Source organism: Boleophthalmus pectinirostris, unplaced genomic scaffold, assembly GCF_026225935.1.
Source record: "Boleophthalmus pectinirostris isolate CB_2022bp ecotype Guang Dong unplaced genomic scaffold, ASM2622593v1 HiC_scaffold_3, whole genome shotgun sequence".
Classification (NCBI taxonomy): Eukaryota; Metazoa; Chordata; class Actinopteri; order Gobiiformes; family Gobiidae; genus Boleophthalmus; species Boleophthalmus pectinirostris.
Genome location: NW_026571299.1, coordinates 11,754,769 through 11,772,494, shown reverse-complemented (window position 1 = coordinate 11,772,494; position 17,726 = coordinate 11,754,769). Strand labels below are relative to the sequence as shown.

Here is a 17,726-nt window from a genome sequence, read left to right as displayed (position 1 = left end):
CTGTGGAATATTCCAGGCAAAGCAATAACATCTCCACGGAGACAAGCCAGTGGTAGACCCTTGAGCAGAAAAGCTGGCGTCAAAATACTCAGAGGTTGTGTCCGAATGTCCACCCTGGTCCCTGACCCCTCATTCTCTTCAACGTCCAGCGCTGTTTATCAGATCAAATATAGTTCTCTTGTTCATGCAGAGATTCGAACTGTCCGCTCACGAAGTTGTCCGCGCTGGTCAGGGGTGTAGTGGGCGTGGCATGTCGAGGTACACCATCCACCCACTTTCCCGACGTGAGATATAAACAAATAACAAATATAAAATAGCTACAACTTAAATGTCAAACTTGAGCTTTTGGCAATGGTGAAAACAACCTGCATAGACTCATGATATCTGCACTACTGTCCTATAGAGACCTGCCACATCAGGGACCAGGACTGAGGGAAATGGTTCATCACATCAATCACGTCACGAATTGCATACTCCCACTTAAAAATCCCCACTACACCACTGCATCTGGGTGAAAAAAAAAAAAAAGTTCTTTGGGCTTCAGTAAAAACTGATTTCTGAGTTCAAATACTCATTTTGAGTTAAAGGCCTGCCGCCGTCCACTGCTGTTTTTACAACTCTTGGGGTAGATTGTCCGGCCTAGTGACCAACGCTGGACACTACCTTTTCAAACTTACTTAGTCACTTACCTTTCACTTTTTCTTCACCCCCTTGGACACTCTAAAAATGATGTGACCCTTGAATCATGTGGCCATTTTGAACACAGCCAGATTCCTTTAAGTAAAACACAAACAAAACAATGTTTTTTGTAAAAACATTCTCACACACAAAAAAAAGCGTGGGAATTTTTCAGGTTTCAAAACAGCTGAGTTTAGTTTTAAATATATATATATATATATATATATATATATATATATATATATATATATATATATATATATATACACTTTAAAAATCCTCTTTGTGGAGCTGGAAGAGTATTTTTCTTCATTGATTTATTATTATTATTTTTTATTTATTTATCTTTTTTAGTATACTTTAAATATACTCTTGTATGTTTTCAGTTTGTGGAGGTGGAAGAGTTTTTTTTTTTTTTTTTATTACTTTAAATATCCTTTTGTGTGTTTTCAGTTTGTGGAGGTGGAAGAGTTTTTTTTTTTTTTTTTTTTTTTTTTTTTTTTAATATACTTTAAATATCCTTTTTTGTGTTTTCAGTTTGTGGAGGTGGAAGGTTTTTTTTTTTTTTTTTTTTTTAGTATACTTTAAATATATTCTTGTATGTTTTCAGTTTGTGGAGGTGGAAGAGTTTTTTTTTTTTTTTTTTTTTAATATACTTTAAATATCCTTTTGTGTGTATTTTCAGTTTGTGGAGGTGGAAGGGCAGATCACTTCTCTGGTCGATCTGTATCCGTCCTTCCTAAGGAAGGGTTACCGCAGAGAGGTCTTCATCGCTATACTCTGCTGCATCAGTTACCTGCTCGGACTCACCATGGTCACCAAGGTAACTCTACACGGCAACCGCATCATAGCAACAACATTTCCCCGGCAACCGCATCTCAGTGACTCATGTGTTCTCAGAGTTAAACACATGCCAAATATTCCACACCTACATTACCTCTAAAGACGCAGCACATACAAACCACAGAGCCGTTTGTATTCTGTTCTCTTTATTTACAAGGACAGTTTGATTTTAAAATACTCTGCTGCTGTTGAAAAGAGGGCTGCAGAAACAAATCGAAATCAAAATGTTTCTCCAACATCTGAACATCATTCTTGCTAATGTATTTTTATTTATTTATTTTTCCACCACACTCATGCAGCTATAGTTGTAAGATCGACAGCTCCTCTTCGGTACAGAACATTTGGAAAAACAAGCCACGTTCAGGCCGTTTGGGGTCTATGGGGAGCGGGGCTATTATGGATGGAGCCGTGAGAACTTCCCTCTGTAGTATTAATAGACAGATGTGCCTAAGTTTTTCTCATCACCCAGACCCAGTGTGTGACATGTTTGGGCTAAAAGCAGAAAGGTTCTCAGATTCAGCTCATGTGTTGTTTCTAACGGACAAGACACAGAAGCACTGAAGTCTCTCCAAGCTCCAAGATATTTTTACACAACAAATGAGTCAGTCATTTCTCAAACTTTTCAACCAACAACTTCCACAGAAAACATGAAAGAGCCCATTTTATAATGTTGTTTCCTCGTCACAAACAGACCTGGAGTTGTGTTTTGTTTCATTCACACAAACACACAAACCTTGCATATTTAGGCTGAGTTCTTCTCTCAAAACAGAAAACACTCTGTTCCACCTTGTGATGTCATGTGATAATACAGGAAGTTCTCCACTGTGTTTTTAAACCCCATACACCTTCACTAGGATCATTTCGATGATTTCAGTCCTGGAATTTCCTACCTCTAGTGAACTAAAGGTAAAAGGAGCTGCTAAATTGAAAACTACTGCTTCGACATCTCAAGGTGGAGCAGAGTATTTTGAGCTTTGGAGATGTAGAAAGACTAATAATAAAGGGATACTCAAACTTGTGTGAATGAAGCTAAACATAACTCCACGTCTGTTTTTGAGGATGTAACAACATTATAACATGACTTCAAGCCAGAAATGGGGACTTGCAAGTCGTGACTTGGACTCGAGTCGGACTTAAGTCATTATTTATAAGACTTGAGATGATAAAATGGAGTAAGACTTGGGACTCGACTTGGACTTGAAAGTCAGTGGCTTGTAGGGCTGGGTATCATTAAGAAGTTGCCGATACGATACATACCTCGATACATAGGCCACGATACGATACATATCTCGATACAGTGCACTTTCTATTCAAAATGATGTATTTCAAATCGATTCGATACAGTTCACTAAAAAATAAAGGCTAAATCATGGCTGTGATACTAAAAGTCTTTCTTAAACCACTTCTTGTGCAAAATTCATATGAAACACATACATTTTAATCCTTAAAACAGTGTCAAAATGTCAAATGTGTTGCATAAATGAGTTTCCTTTCACTCCACAAGCAACAAAACTGTAGCACTGTAACAAAAATAATTTAGTAAAACACACATAAAAATACTCTTGGTCATATATCGATACAGTAGCCCACGATATTGATACTGTATCATCACATTAAACGATACAATATATCGATATTCCGATATTTTTGCACACCCCTAGTGGCTTGGGACTTGACTCGGACTTGAGGCCTGTGACACTTTTAAATCTGAATTCTTTCTATTCTGACCGTAATGATTCACTCTAAGATCTTGTCAAGACATTTAAAAAAGAGAAATTAACTAAATTAATTTCTACAACTCTTATATACTCTATAAATACTCATATACAAATATACTATGATTTTTAAAGTACAATTTATCTTAAAAGTCATATAAATAGCAAAAATCTAAGCTATATTTGGTACTTTGGTTTAAAGACTTGAAATAACTTGAAACTCAAAGCAGATGACTTGGACTTGACTTGGACTTATGGGCCAGGGACTTGAGACTTGACTTTGACTTGCCTGTATTTGACTTGGGACTTGACTCGGACTTGAGGTCAAAGACTTGAGACTTACTTGAGACTTGCAAAACAAAGACTTGGTCCCACCTCTGCTTCAAGCTCACAAGAGTCCGTCTATTATAACATAGAACCTTTAACTTCCAAGTATCATCAAGACGATACAGAAGGACTTGAACTGCCAGACTTCATCAACATCAACATGAACACGAACATAAATAAACATGAATACATAACTAAGAGGAGGTACGGTTGCAAAATATCTCCAGATGACTCATGTGTGTGTTTTACAGGGTGGCATGTACGTGTTCCAGCTGTTCGACTACTATGCAGCCAGCGGTGTGTGCCTTCTGTGGGTGGCATTCTTTGAATGCGTTGCTGTTGCCTGGGTTTATGGTACGTCTATTTCAACTCTATTTTACTTCTATTATTAAAGAACACATACTGTGCTTGAGCCTGCTCTAAAGTTATGATCTATAACACTCGTAGGGCATTATGTTATTTGCACATTTTAATTTGCAGTATTCATCTAAAACAGTGTTTCCCAAACCTTTTTTTTCTGGGGACCCATATTTTAAAAGTCACAAATCTTCACGACCCAAGACAATAGACTTTATTCGTAAATCACAAAATAAATGTGTGACTATTATTGAACATTAATGAGGATATTTTACTGTGTGTCTCTCTGAACAATTAGTATTACTCAAGTTTTAAATTATGAAAAACCATGATCAGTGTGAAAATTGGTTAGGCAAGACGGTGCTGAAGAAACAGTGAGGAACGGGGAGTTGCATAGAGCTTTATGTATTATGTATATTTCAGACCTACATGCAGATAGTGACAAGGAGACCCCAAAAAAATCTCCTGCGACCCACCTGAGGGCCATGACCCGGTCTTTGAGAAACAATGGTCTAAAATGACTTATTAAAGGAAACAAGTCTGCTAAGTTACGCGTTAGAAAACCGTGGCGCCCAGTGCGAGCTGATGTCACCGTAAACGTCATCACAACAAAGAGTCAGCTCCAAATCACACTAGCGAGTAGCAGATTTTTAAAAATGTGCTAAAATGACTACACAACGCTGCAGAATCCTACTTCCATCACATGTTAAGAGAATAAAATTGGTGAACGAAGTAAGCACAGAGCAGCGGGTGTGTGCTGGTGGTGCTGAAACGAGACTTGATTAGCAATAGGGTGTCTTGAAAATAAGAAATTAAAGATTGCTCAGACATGCATGAATTACTCGAAATACAACTTCAAGAGGGAAAATGTGAAGGGAAACAACTAGAACAACGTTAAACTTTCAGAATAGGCTTGCTGTAATTTTAACTACATTTAATAGTCCATAAAAATAATTAATATGTATGTGAGTAGCTGTCATCTTGAGGACTTCCCGCTCCAGCCTGTACACTCTAATGCATAGCCGTGCCTATGTTTAGACTAAATGCACTGTACAAACAGCTCAGGCCATTTATAATCTACTTATAAAAGTACAGGGTCATTTATTATCTACATATCAGACGACTCCCATTTAGAAACATAAAGGCAGCCATTATGCAGTAGGTACAGTATACAGAACGGTCTGCTGTTGTTACAGATGGACGGTCGTAACTCTTTTAGTGCTCTTATAATAAAGATAAGGAGATTATATTCTTGCAAACAGAGTAAAGATACTAAACGCATGTGTTAATGGTTAAATATTGCTCAATTAACCATAAAAGATCCAAAATATCAGTTCATATCCCTTTTAAAAAGATTCTGCACTCATCCAAACTCACTCACTCACTTACCTTAAGCATTCTGAGCATCCTAATTATTCACCACAATAAATAAAACCTTCAGAGGGCAGAACAAGGTTGTGATAAAACTAACAACAACTACTACTAAATTTGCTTATTCTTTGACAATAAAAGGCTTTAGAATTATATGCAGAAAGTACACAGTGAACTGACTTTGACCTCGAGAGCTGCTGCCGTAAAACACTTTTCACGATACTAAAAGATGCTTTATATGAAGAGATAAACAAAGACAAACAGAAGGAAGAAGAAAGTTGGGTTTAAAGAGATGGGTTTTATGCAGTTGTCCTTCGTTTCAGGCGTTGATAATTTCTATGATGCCGTTGAGGACATGATTGGCTACAGACCAAACCCATGGATGAAATGGAGCTGGACCGTCTTCACTCCTCTGCTCTGTGTGGTATGTGTCTCTTTCAAAACTTCAATTACAATACAATTCAATTCAAAAATCAATATTTAGGTAAGATAAAATGACTTAAATTAAGAACATTTGACTTTATTTGAGTAGATTCAAGTTGACAAGTAACATTATCTACCAATGGAATAAGTGTGTCTTTATTTATTCAAGCAACATTTGATTTTGTTTCTTATTTTAAGCACAAAAAGTCCTTGTTTTTCTTATCTTAAGTGTCGTGAGATGTATTTTCATAGTTTTAGTACAAAAAGTCTTGTTCCACTGGCAGATAATTTTACTTGTTAAGTGAAATTTACTCAAATCGTGATAAAACTTTGTTAATTCAAGTCATCTTAACTTGGTTAGATTTTAGTTTTTGCAGTGTGTAGCAAAGATTTTATTTTTAATACTTATAAATATTGTATGTTTTGTATTTTAGATTCAAATCCTTAGAGTAGCCACCTTTTGTTTTGTTAACAGCGCTGCAAAAACATGGTAAAGTTTCCTGAAACGATTTTCACTTCAGGTGTGAGTTCACTCAGGGTTCACTAGACCAAGAGTGTGCAAAGCAAGAATTATTATTAATTGATAGTTTTAGAATGAGAATCTACAATGTAAATAGTCCCAAAAAACAAAGGCAAACAAACCAACAAACAAAAAAAAAAAAACAAAATGTATCCAAACTTGACTTGTCTTACTTCTATATGTCCTACTCCTTCCTTCATATATTGACCTGGTACTGTATACTGTGTGCAGGGCTGCTTCATTTTCTCCTTGGTCAAATATAAGCCATTGACGTACAATAAGGTCTACCAGTACCCGGACTGGGCCATCGGTCTGGGCTGGACTCTGGCTCTGGCCTCCATGATCTGCATCCCCATGGTGGTGGTCATCAAGATCATCCGCTCTGACGGGCCGCTCATCGAGGTCAGTACAAGATCACTGTTATTATTTTCATTATTAGAATAAAAAAAATAATAAATAAATAAATATGTAGACTGTATATATAAATGGACATTCCAAATAGGAAGTGAGCATAGGCGTGCCAATTCCCTTTATGTTCAAAATGGTCATCTGTCTGTCTGTAACTACTGCTGAGCTTCGTCATTTTGGTCTGAAAATGTTCATATTAACCCACTTTACCTGATCCTGGTGTTTTTATTTCGCTATTTTGTCTGTTTTGTCTTTTGACACCAGTCTCTTGCTGTTTCTGCGACTTACTTAGAATTTATTATCACCATTTATATATTGTGATGTGTGAGCTACTGTATCCAGAGAATTTCTCTTATGGATCCATACATTTTGTTGAAGTCTAAGTCTGAGTACCGTATTTTTCGGACTATAAGGCACACTGGATTATGGCGCATTAAGCAAAACAAACAGATGACACTTAAGACTGATCCCTAAGCCCAGGCATCCACAATCCATCGGCAGATCGTGGCGTAATTCGCCCGGCGTTGCCTCCCTGTCTTGGTGAATGTGTATTATGAATATGAATGTGGGTGGATAATTTAAGTTTAGATTTTTATTTCCTACGAGGACGACTCAAATATACATTGAGTAATAATGTGTTTAATGCAGCTTTGTGCACATTTGTTTATGTTTTACAAAAATGAAACTTAAAACCACATGGCTAATTTGCATAAACTACAAGCACTGAAAAAAAGAACTCACTCTTTGTGTGCTGATGCGGTTCAGCTTCTGACGGACATGACTCCACGAGGCTCCTGACTACAGTAGCCTTAACGCTCCAACAATCCATCAAGTGGTGCGGCTTCATAGTTTACCAAAGTCGTACTAAAACATTCTGACAGATTGTTGAGCGCCATGTACCACATAAAATCAGTTTGAGGTCAGTAAGTACAACCAGAATTAATACATAAGGCGCACTGTTGATTTTTGAGAAAATTTAAGTTAGTTTTTAAGTGCGCCTTATACTCCAAAAAATACGGTACATGGATTCCTAATATTGAACTTGGCTCCAAATTCACTCCTGTAACTGCAGCTTCCATGAGCTTCATTTGACTGGAGCTGAACGCTGTGGGAGACATCAACACTCCCTTATTCCACTTCTTTACAGTCTATAGTTGACACCGTTTTTATAAATAACCAACCTACGAACTGACTTTGTTGTTGTCATTTCTCTTAAACATTAGCCCCATGGAATATCTAGGTCATGTTGTACATTACTACGCTACAAAGTGAGAAAATAAAACGCACACAAGTAGCTTATTGATGCTTTCGGAAGTTATTTATGGAGTTTTAGTTTTATTCCACTTCTTTGTACAGTCCGTGTTTATAGTTTTGTTCTCTTAATGGTTAATATAATGAAACTACACCAAACAGCTGAAGCCATTTCGTAACAAGATCTTTTTTAGTGAAATTTAAATTTTATGAGTCAAAACATTAACAGGCTTTAACTTCTCCTCTCAAAATGTTGTATTTCACATCCAAATGAATTAAGCCATTTTGAATTTATTTTTACTTTCAATCTGAATCAGTTCTCAAATCCTTTTAGATCACATCCTTCTTTTGTCTAATCTGAAGTTATATTTGGCCACTAAACTAAAACAAAAACTGACAAGCATTTCTATCTGCAGTCTCCTTTGTCCCTTTTTGCTGCAGTTTATCTTGTGAGATATTGTGGCTTAAGATCTGGTCCCATTCATATCCATTTTACTGTTTTGAATAGCGATAAACTGATACGAGTTTTTTCATGGTCGATGATGATACTGCTTGTTCAGAACAGAGAGACAGATGGGTGATCAGCTCTGCCAATATTTTGGGGATGATATGTAGGGCAAATTTTGATCCTTTCTTTCTACAAACTCATACACAGTGCTGTTTTACTACAAACTGGATAAGAGAACAGTGTTGTCACATTTCACATAGACAAACTTCATTGATCCATTATTTGGACACAGTAGCTCACACATTATCTGAGAATATAACCCGAGATAATATCAAACTTTTGCGCTGCATATGACACGGACTGAACCAAGGCTAAACCAGGACTAACCTAGGACTGATTCCAGGACTGAAGAGGAGGACTAAACCAGGACTGAACTAGGACTAAAATAGGACTAAAACAGCAGTAAACCAGGACTAAACCAGGACTGAACCAGAACAGAAACAGGACTCACTGTCCGGACAGGTTTGAAGGAGAAAGGTCTGGCTCAGCTCCACAACGTGACTGTAGCCCGATCGCGCTTTACGGATACCTTGCTGTGCGGATTTGCGGTTCTCTCTCTTAAGTCCTGGTTTCAGCAACTATTTGTGGGTACCCAACCCAGTGCAGGACTCTGCCTACAGCCGCAAAACTTCTACCTTCTTTCCCCGTGTCCAGAAGTTACAACTTTTTGTGCGATGGTTTGCATCTTCCTCTTCCTTTTGGTTGCGACCAGAGGAGCCTTTGTTGGTGCAGAATGTTTCGTCGAGATTGTGGGTTTTGTTGGGGAGAAAACTTGCAAATATACAGCACTTCAGAATCACACTGCTAGAGATCGAACATTTCTGTAAATTTGGCAGCTGAACACATTCTGTACTGTACAGGAGACAGGAGTGGGAGGAATGCAGTACGTAAAATTACACACAAAAAAATCTGCGAAACAGCGAGAGTGTGAAAGGTGATCCACGATATAACGAGGGGCGACTGTATTTATAAAAAATGCTGTGAGGACATGATTGGCTACAGAGCATTTTCTACTATCTAAGAACAGCTCTTCACTTACCTTTTTGTTTCGTTCTGTTTTTCCAGAGGATCAAGGCGGTGGCAGCCCCAGTGCGCGGAGGTGCCAGCTCTCGTCCCGCTGGTCACCGTGGTCTGAAGGAGCTCAACTACCCCCTGGACCCCAACATGAACAAGGGCCTTCTGCTCAAGGCCCCCAGCCACACCATCGTCGAAACCATGATGTAGACCTGCCCACCCGACCGCTAGGGGGCGCTCTCCGTGAGAAAACCCCTCCTCTGTCCTCTTCGCTTTCGGAGCTAGCTTTGTCTTTCTGTCTGTCTGTTCGTCTGGTGGACTCAAAAGGGTTTAGGGAAAAAAAAAAAAAGATCAAGCTGTTTAGGAAATTGTGAAATCGGGAAAGTAGTAGTAGATGATGTAAGCCTGGCCAGTCAGACCTACAAGTTTTCATGGATTTTGTTGAAACTCTTACCAAAAATATCCAACCGTGCAAAATTAAAGGTGCACTGTGTAACTTTTTGGTTGTTTCTATGGATCTGTGGTCATTAGTCTACCTGGAATGTTCCACAGTGTGACATTAAACAGCTCTACCTAACATTTATTCAATTACAAGTGGTTTTATAGCTCAAAAATCGCTATAAACAGACATTCTGACTGTGGGCGGCATCGCCTCTCCACAGATCTGACCTGTAAACCTGCCACCTACTTGTATCCATGGAGATATATACGTTTTGTGCTATACTTTAGGAACACTTTAGGCTAACATCTCCATGGAAACAAGCAGGCAGCAGACCCTCCACTAGAAAAATTACACAATGCCCCTTTAAGTAAGCACAACAGTTGACACTAACTTTACATTGTTGCTGAGCTAGCAACAATGCGTTGACATTTTTAAATTTTTTTTAGTTTAAAAAAATTATTCTAATAGCAGTTATCATTAGCCATAAGCATCGCAAAATAAATCCAGATCCTGTTTGAACATTGTTGAGTCATACCCTTTTATTTAGAACTGATTTATTAAAACAACAACAACAACAATTAGCAAATGAGCTAACGGCTACATATTCATTACAGAGAGTTTGATTTTGATTTGGCTTGTACGATTTATTTTTAGAGGCTACCAACCCTCGTCTGTGGCTTTATTTATTTTTCATTTTTGACCTTCCTTAAAGTCCTTTTCGAATCTGTTTCCAAATCCGTAGAAAATGAGTAAGTACGTCTGGCCAGGCTTGGACTTTCTTGATGAAAAGGGTACCAGTCACATTTCAAATCTATTTCTATCTGAAGTTGCCCCTCTTTCAAACGTTCTTGCGATTAAATCTATAGCACTTAGTTTTATGGACTAAACGGTGAAATTACACCAGCCGAGAAACTTGAAACCTCTTTTTAAATATCACGTCTAACAAACTTGTGCCATAAGGTTTTCCCATTTAATTTATTACCAGTTTACAACAAACTTAAGCACTACAAATGCTTTATGAAGACTTATTTTTCTTGACCAACGTTTGGAATAGTTAAATATTCAAAGACGTGAAGCTGGAGCTAATTCCGCTTTTGGATTTTTTGCCACAGCTGTATGTTGATAAAAATTTAAAAAAAATAATAAAGTATTTTCCACTGGCGTAGTACAAAGAAATGCTGCAGCCACAGATCTGAATGTATGAAGACATAATCATAATTTCAAAGCCATGAAAATTCCATTCTTTTGGGACCACGAAAAGGCTAAACCGAAGTGTATGTCTGAATTAAAAGTAGGGGTGTAACGGTACACAAAAATCATGGTTCGGTACATACCTCGGTTTTGAGGTCACGGTTTGGTTCATTTTTGGGACAGTATGGGAACAAAATGCTAAACCATTTGCTTGTTGTTTATTTGTGTTTTTATTAAACCAACTATTTGTCTTAACATTATACAAACTGGAAAATAAAATAAATGCAAAGTGCTGCTTGGTAATACTAATAAGTTAAATAAAATATTCTCAAATAAGCAACACATGTATGAAATATTATAAAAAATAATTTCCTTGTAAACAGTAAACACAAAGTAAAGTGCAGAACTAACAGTCCCAGCTTGAAGTTTTACTCAATCTTCATATTTTTGGTGAGAAAAAAACAACTTGCCCATATTGTCGGAGGGACGTAATCAAGGTGGGGGGCAATTGTTGTCAAGGTGGTCGCCCTAACTATAAAGCGCCATGGGAAACACTTCCACCCCAATCACGGACAAATTCCCTCGTGAATATTAAAGAGCCGAGCCTTTCCTGTACCTGCACATGTAGAGGAGGAATGTAAACACACACTAATTGCGTGAACTCAGTCATGCACTGAACCGAACGTCCTGTACCGAAACACTTCAGCACGAATACATGTACCGTTACGCCCCTAATTAAAAGGGTTTTTAGTATTCAGTAAATGAGAATTCCATTATAAGTGTCGATCAAATCCTAAACATAAGCTAATTCAGTGTTTTGACGAGCATTTGACGAGTATAACTTCCAGCCTCGATTAGCTTCATTTGACTGGAGCCGAATGGTATGGCTGACGTCCACTTATATGTACGGTCTATGATTCCAGCGTAACAGCTTTTGTGCAGCTTTAGCTTAAATATGCTACTGATATTGAAAAGCACATTCTTAGGTAGTTGGTTACGAAAGGTTAACAACTCACCTGAAAAGCACCAAAACGCTCGCATGTAGAAACAACGAGGACCACAGAAAGGCTGCTACGCGTCGCTCGCTTACGTCCTTAGAAAATGAAAACCCTACATTAGTTGAGACATATTCCTTCGAAGTAAAAGCCCTGACTGAAGCTGGTTCTTGATCGCACCTTAGCACAATCTGCCATAGCCTTATAGCACTGTACTTGGTCTATGGTTTTCGGACTAGACTAAAACTGAATTTGAATGGTCGTCTGAAAGGATTTGAAGTGTGGAGGTCCAACCCTTGAGTATAGGTTAATTGTGATGTACTGTATTGTAGTAGCTTAACAGTCAATATATCTATTTTGTCTATATATTTCTCTGCCCTAGACCAATTTACAATATAGGCTTTTCCTTTGCGGCTTACAACTTTGGACATTATTATTACTATGACAACTACTTTTGTCCTCTTTCAATGTTTAGACTTTTATATTAAGACTATAATGTTATTGGTATTCACTATTGATGATATTGCTGTAGTTTGCATTTAACGAAGGTCTTTTATTTTGAAGTGCATTTGTAGAGGCAGCCCGCCGGCTACTTTTCAAAGTAAGAGTCAAAAGAACGAACGCTGGAAAAGCGCCGGCGGTCGTGTCTATAAATGTGTGGGGTAAAGTTTGAACACTTTTGTTTTCTGTATATACCGACACTCAGTATTTTTTAATTTGAAGGGCACTTATTCACATGTCTACAAAAAAATAGATGCCCGTTTATAGTGGCTGCTATTTGGTTTGACACTGTTTGGATAAATTGGTCCGGACGCCGTGTTGTGAAAGACTTTGAAAGATTAAAAACACAACAAATATATATAAAAACATTCACTTGAAGTGCACTATGTCACTTCTAAGCTGGAGGGTCTGCTACTTGCTTGTCTCCATGGAGATGGTATTTCTTTGCATAGAATCTTCTGCAGTAGGGCATTAACACATATTCACCTTGCATTTAATGTTCAATTACCGTATTTGGATGATAAGTCGCTCCGGAGTATAAGTCGCACCAGCCAAAAAATGAGTAACGAAGAAGAAAAAAACATTTAAGTCACACTGGACTATAAGTTGCACTTTTTGGGGGAAATTTATTTTATAAAATCAGAGACCAGGAACCGACATTTCATGTTGACAGGCAAATTATAGCAATAACAATAGAACAACAGACTGTTAACATCACATATGAACAGTTCTTCAGATAACTATAACATAAACAATAGAACAGAACAAGTTTACCAAACTCTCCATCTCACTCCAAATCACTAAATCCACTGAATTCTTCATCCTCTCTGGAGGTAAACAAAGTGCCGCTCCCTCGTCAGACTCAGCATCAGTTCCAGTTAGGATTATTCCGGCCTTTCTGAAATCCAGTAGGATGGTTTCGGTTGTCAATGAAGTCACTTAAATGTTAAATTTTCAGTGGTACAGAAGGAATGGTGCGATCGACTGACATGATACAGACAGGACAGAGGCAGCAGCAGATACTGATACACAAGCCTAGAGTGACAATTTTAATATATAAATCATGCCGGAGTATAAAACGCAGGACCACGGAAACCATGAAAAAAAGTATGACTTATAGTCCAAAAAACACGGTATTTGTTCAGTTTTACAGCTGAAAAACACCTTAAAAACCATGAATCGTCACCATGTAGCTCTGACCATTAACCTGCCTTCATTGCAATTACCAAGTTTATTTCAATACTGTGGAATAAGACCAAACTGTAAGAGAGACAAGCAGGTGGTGGACCCTCCACGACAAAAGTTATCCAGTGCACCTTCAAATCTATTCTTTCAAGATGAATTTTGGCCTGTCAAATCCCTACAGCTTTTCACGAATCACGACAAAGTATTTTTAAGTTTGTTAATGTTAACAACGCATCAATTTCATTTATATTCAATCGTATTAAAGCTACATTTACAGACATTTGCACTTATAACAGATACACTTAAGTTGATTGCGGTTAACACCAAACTATACTGTATAATGTCTAATAAAAATCCAACAAGGCCGTTATTCGAAATCAATTGTCCAAACAGTGTCATAACAAAAGTTGACTGTACCCAAAATCTGTCTGAGCCCTAATACTCCTATCACAACTGCCTATATGTACTAGTAATTTATATACATTCATTTTTATATCTCTTTATAACAAATAACTTTTCCATTTGCCTAATCGTCACCAGCCCATCTCTCAGGAGCTCCTCTCTTGTGCTTTCGTATATTATCTACTGTACCGGGATGAAAAAGTACTTCTACTGCCCCCGATTTTGGCGTAAAGTAAATGTACGGAGAGTTGATTTTATTGTTGCACCTTATTTGTACGATTGGGATTCATATCAGAGGCCAGATACACTGCCATCGTGAGAAAAAATCAGGGTCCTTCGCATGTAAAATCGGTTTTAAAAATGTGATTCAAGAGCACACGGAATCATCGCGACCAATTGAAAGAGAAATTTTTCATATCATTACTAAGTACAAACATATTCATTTTTTTCATAATAGGTTGTGTGTGTTTATGCTAAGCGCCATTGCATTCTTCCTTACTACATACGCGTTGTTTTTTGTTTGTTCGTTTGTTTGTTTGTTTTAAATACAGCTTAAAGTTTATCTTAAAAGATCTGCGCACAAAATTTAAACCAATAAAGACTTAAATTTTTAACAATAAAAACAATTTGGCCAGACATTAGCAGTTAGCATTGACGCTAATTCGGGCGCGCTGAATGAGCTAGCAAGCTAAAATAGCATTACATAACATTTGCTATGATAACTTTTCATAAATTTAACAGCTTTTCGATTAAATATTCTCTTTAACATTCATTTCAGTACATTTTGATCAATTTGTTTTGATCAAACTAGCTTGGAAAAGTCATAAAGCAAGTATTATTCAGCTAGCTAACAAACCAGAGACTCTAAGCATTCTGGGAAACGCAGTCCTTCAGCAAAACGGGGTCAAAAGCTTGTGCTAAGATCTCTTAATATGAACCACAAGCCACATATCTTAACACATTATGCAGTAATACATGCAAAGTTGTATTTCATGTATTTTATAACTTTTGCCTTTCTACACTCCCCCGTCCGTTAACCTAAACCTGTTTTTGATTTGTTTAAAGCATTAGCAAACATGCACATGAATGTTGAAATGTGAAAGTAACCTTTGGGTTATTTTTTAGCCTGATAAAAGCTTTTTTTTTTTTTTTTTTTAATGTTTTAATTATTTTGTTCGGGTCATTTTGTGTTGTCATTTATAAGTGTGTGTCTTTTTCGCATTTGCCTTTTGTATTCCAAATATTTGTACCTCTTTCATTGGACTGTCAATCAAAAAACGAAAAAAACTGCGACTTGTATGTGCAATACTTTGTAGAAAACTTTAATTTTTATGCTGGTTATTCCAAAGTGGTACTTTATAATTAAGCTTGTGAAGAATTTGAACGATCAGGGTCCAGCTGAAGTAGGCAACAAATTGCTCCAAATTGTGACAAAGAAACCAAAACAGAACCACTACAGCAAATATTGTGGTTTGAATGCACTGAAAATAAACCATCAAACTGAATTTACAACTATGATTTATTTTTTCTGAGACTTTTATTTTGAAATGCAAAAACACTGCCACTAAGCCCACAATGTCGTACAGCTGCATATCATCAAGTCGCTTCAGCTATGACGCTACAAAAGAGAAGTTTTCCCCAAAGCCAGCTAACATCATCCCATCGCTACCATGTCCAACTTCGAAGCAAAACTAGAATGTTCCGCAGTATGGCATTAAAGGGGGACTAAGCACATAAACTCCACCCACAACTGCATTTCAAATAGAGCTGCTAAACTGGGGCAGTAAAAAAGTGAGAGGAGAGGCGGGGCGGAGTCTGGACGTATAAGGATCACTGTGACTGTTCTAACAGTTATTGACACTTTAAAATCCGCCCCTGCAGCCAGATATTTGTAATCAGAAACCCATGGCTGTAATCAGGGCAGTCCTACGTAATGTCACATAGTACCTGAAATTGCTTTTTTTTTTTTTTTTTTTTTTTTACCAGAAACCTACAAATGTACCTGTGTTGCACTAAAAATGCTTAACACTGCCTAAGAACAGTGGATAATGCTATTAAAACACCATTATACTGTATTTTTTGGACTATAAGGTGCACCAGATTATAAGGCGCAATATCAGTAATCTTGAATTCTCTCATCTATTTTCATACATAAGGCGCACTGGATTATAAGACGCATTAAGCGAAACAAATAGACGACAATTGAGACTGATCCCTTAGCTCAGGCGTCCACGATCTATCAACAGATCGTGGCGTAATTCACCCGGCGTTGCCTCCCTGTCTTGGTGAATCTGTATTATTGGATTTTTATTTTCTATAAGGAGGACTCAAATATACATTGAGTAATAATGTGTTTAATGCAGCTTTGCTCACATTTGTTTACGTTTTACAGAAACGAAACTTAAAACCACACGGCTCATTTGCGTAAACTATAAGCACTGAAAAAAACAGCTCCCTCCTTGCGCGCAGATGTGGTCAGCTTCTGTCGAACTAAAGGACACGACTCAGTGGAATGAATGTGTTTTAATTCTGCGACAAGGCAACGGCGGCAGTGTGCGTTGTGTCGACGCAGAACTATACTTCACCCTTTACTCCACGAGGCTCCTGACTACAGTAGCTGTAATGCTCCGACAATCCATCAAGCGGTGGGGCTTCGTAGTTTACCAAAGTCGTACTAAAACATTTTGACAGATTTTTGAGCGCCGTGTACCACATAAAATCGGTTCGAGGTCAGTAAGCACAACCAGAATTAATACATAAGACGCAATGTCAATTTTTGAGAAAATTAAAGGATTTTAAGCGCGCTTTATAGTCCAAAAAATACGGTATACAGTTTAGTAGCAAAACAACTGGATTTAGCCTTTAGTCCCATAGTAAAAACAATTACTTTTATTCATTGACAGGTGTTTTATTGCTATAAGAATCACCTTGAAAAATTAAACAGGAACCAGTTAATGCAATACTGCGGAACATTCCGGCCAAATAAACAACATTGTATTCCTTGTGTACTCATAGAACCAGAGTTACATTTTAACTAACTATTTGAATCGGCTGAAAATAGCAAACAAAACAAAAACAAAACAAAAAACATGGCTGCCTTGGTGAAAACTGATCTCTTCTCATATCACCATCCTAACTTTCCCATAATTCATTTCCATACATCCATATTGAGAACACTGCTGCCTTAGAGCATTAACAACCGCAGACTTGAGTTTCAAAATTTCATAATTCAAAACTGCCTCTAATCTTTTCAAACTTGTAATACAATTTTTGGTATATTTTCCATTTATATTGTACAATTATATTCTTACATGCATTTCTATGGACGTTTCATCAATTTTAACAACATTAGTTACTCAGAGAACCATAGTTACAACCATAGTTACAGATTCTCCTTGCTAGGGATTGTGGGAAATTGAGTCCTGCTGTTAATTATATGGAAAGTCCTTCCTTGTAAAGCTGTATACCAGTCAATCCTTTTGGAGAATGTAAAATGGGGAAATGTTTTTAATTCTTGTTGAAAACATTTTTAATTGAAAGGTTTTTTATTTTATTTTAATGGCCAACTTGTAAGCTACAAAAAAGAAAATCAAAA

General features: G+C 37.3%; 1 protein-coding gene across 1 annotated transcript in view; it reads left to right on the top strand.

Moving 5' to 3' along the window:
• LOC110170506 (sodium- and chloride-dependent taurine transporter-like) overlaps positions 1-17,726 on the top strand; it is an 80,517-nt gene that overhangs the window by 62,713 nt on the left and 78 nt on the right. The window contains exons 11-15 of the mRNA XM_020936160.2: positions 1,364-1,501; positions 3,815-3,917; positions 5,615-5,715; positions 6,466-6,636; positions 9,467-17,726. The exon at positions 9,467-17,726 is cut by the window's right edge and continues 78 nt beyond it. Of these exons, the coding sequence (XP_020791819.1) occupies positions 1,364-1,501; positions 3,815-3,917; positions 5,615-5,715; positions 6,466-6,636; positions 9,467-9,625 (672 nt within the window). The 3' untranslated portion in view covers positions 9,626-17,726. The remainder of the gene's footprint in view (positions 1-1,363; positions 1,502-3,814; positions 3,918-5,614; positions 5,716-6,465; positions 6,637-9,466) is intronic.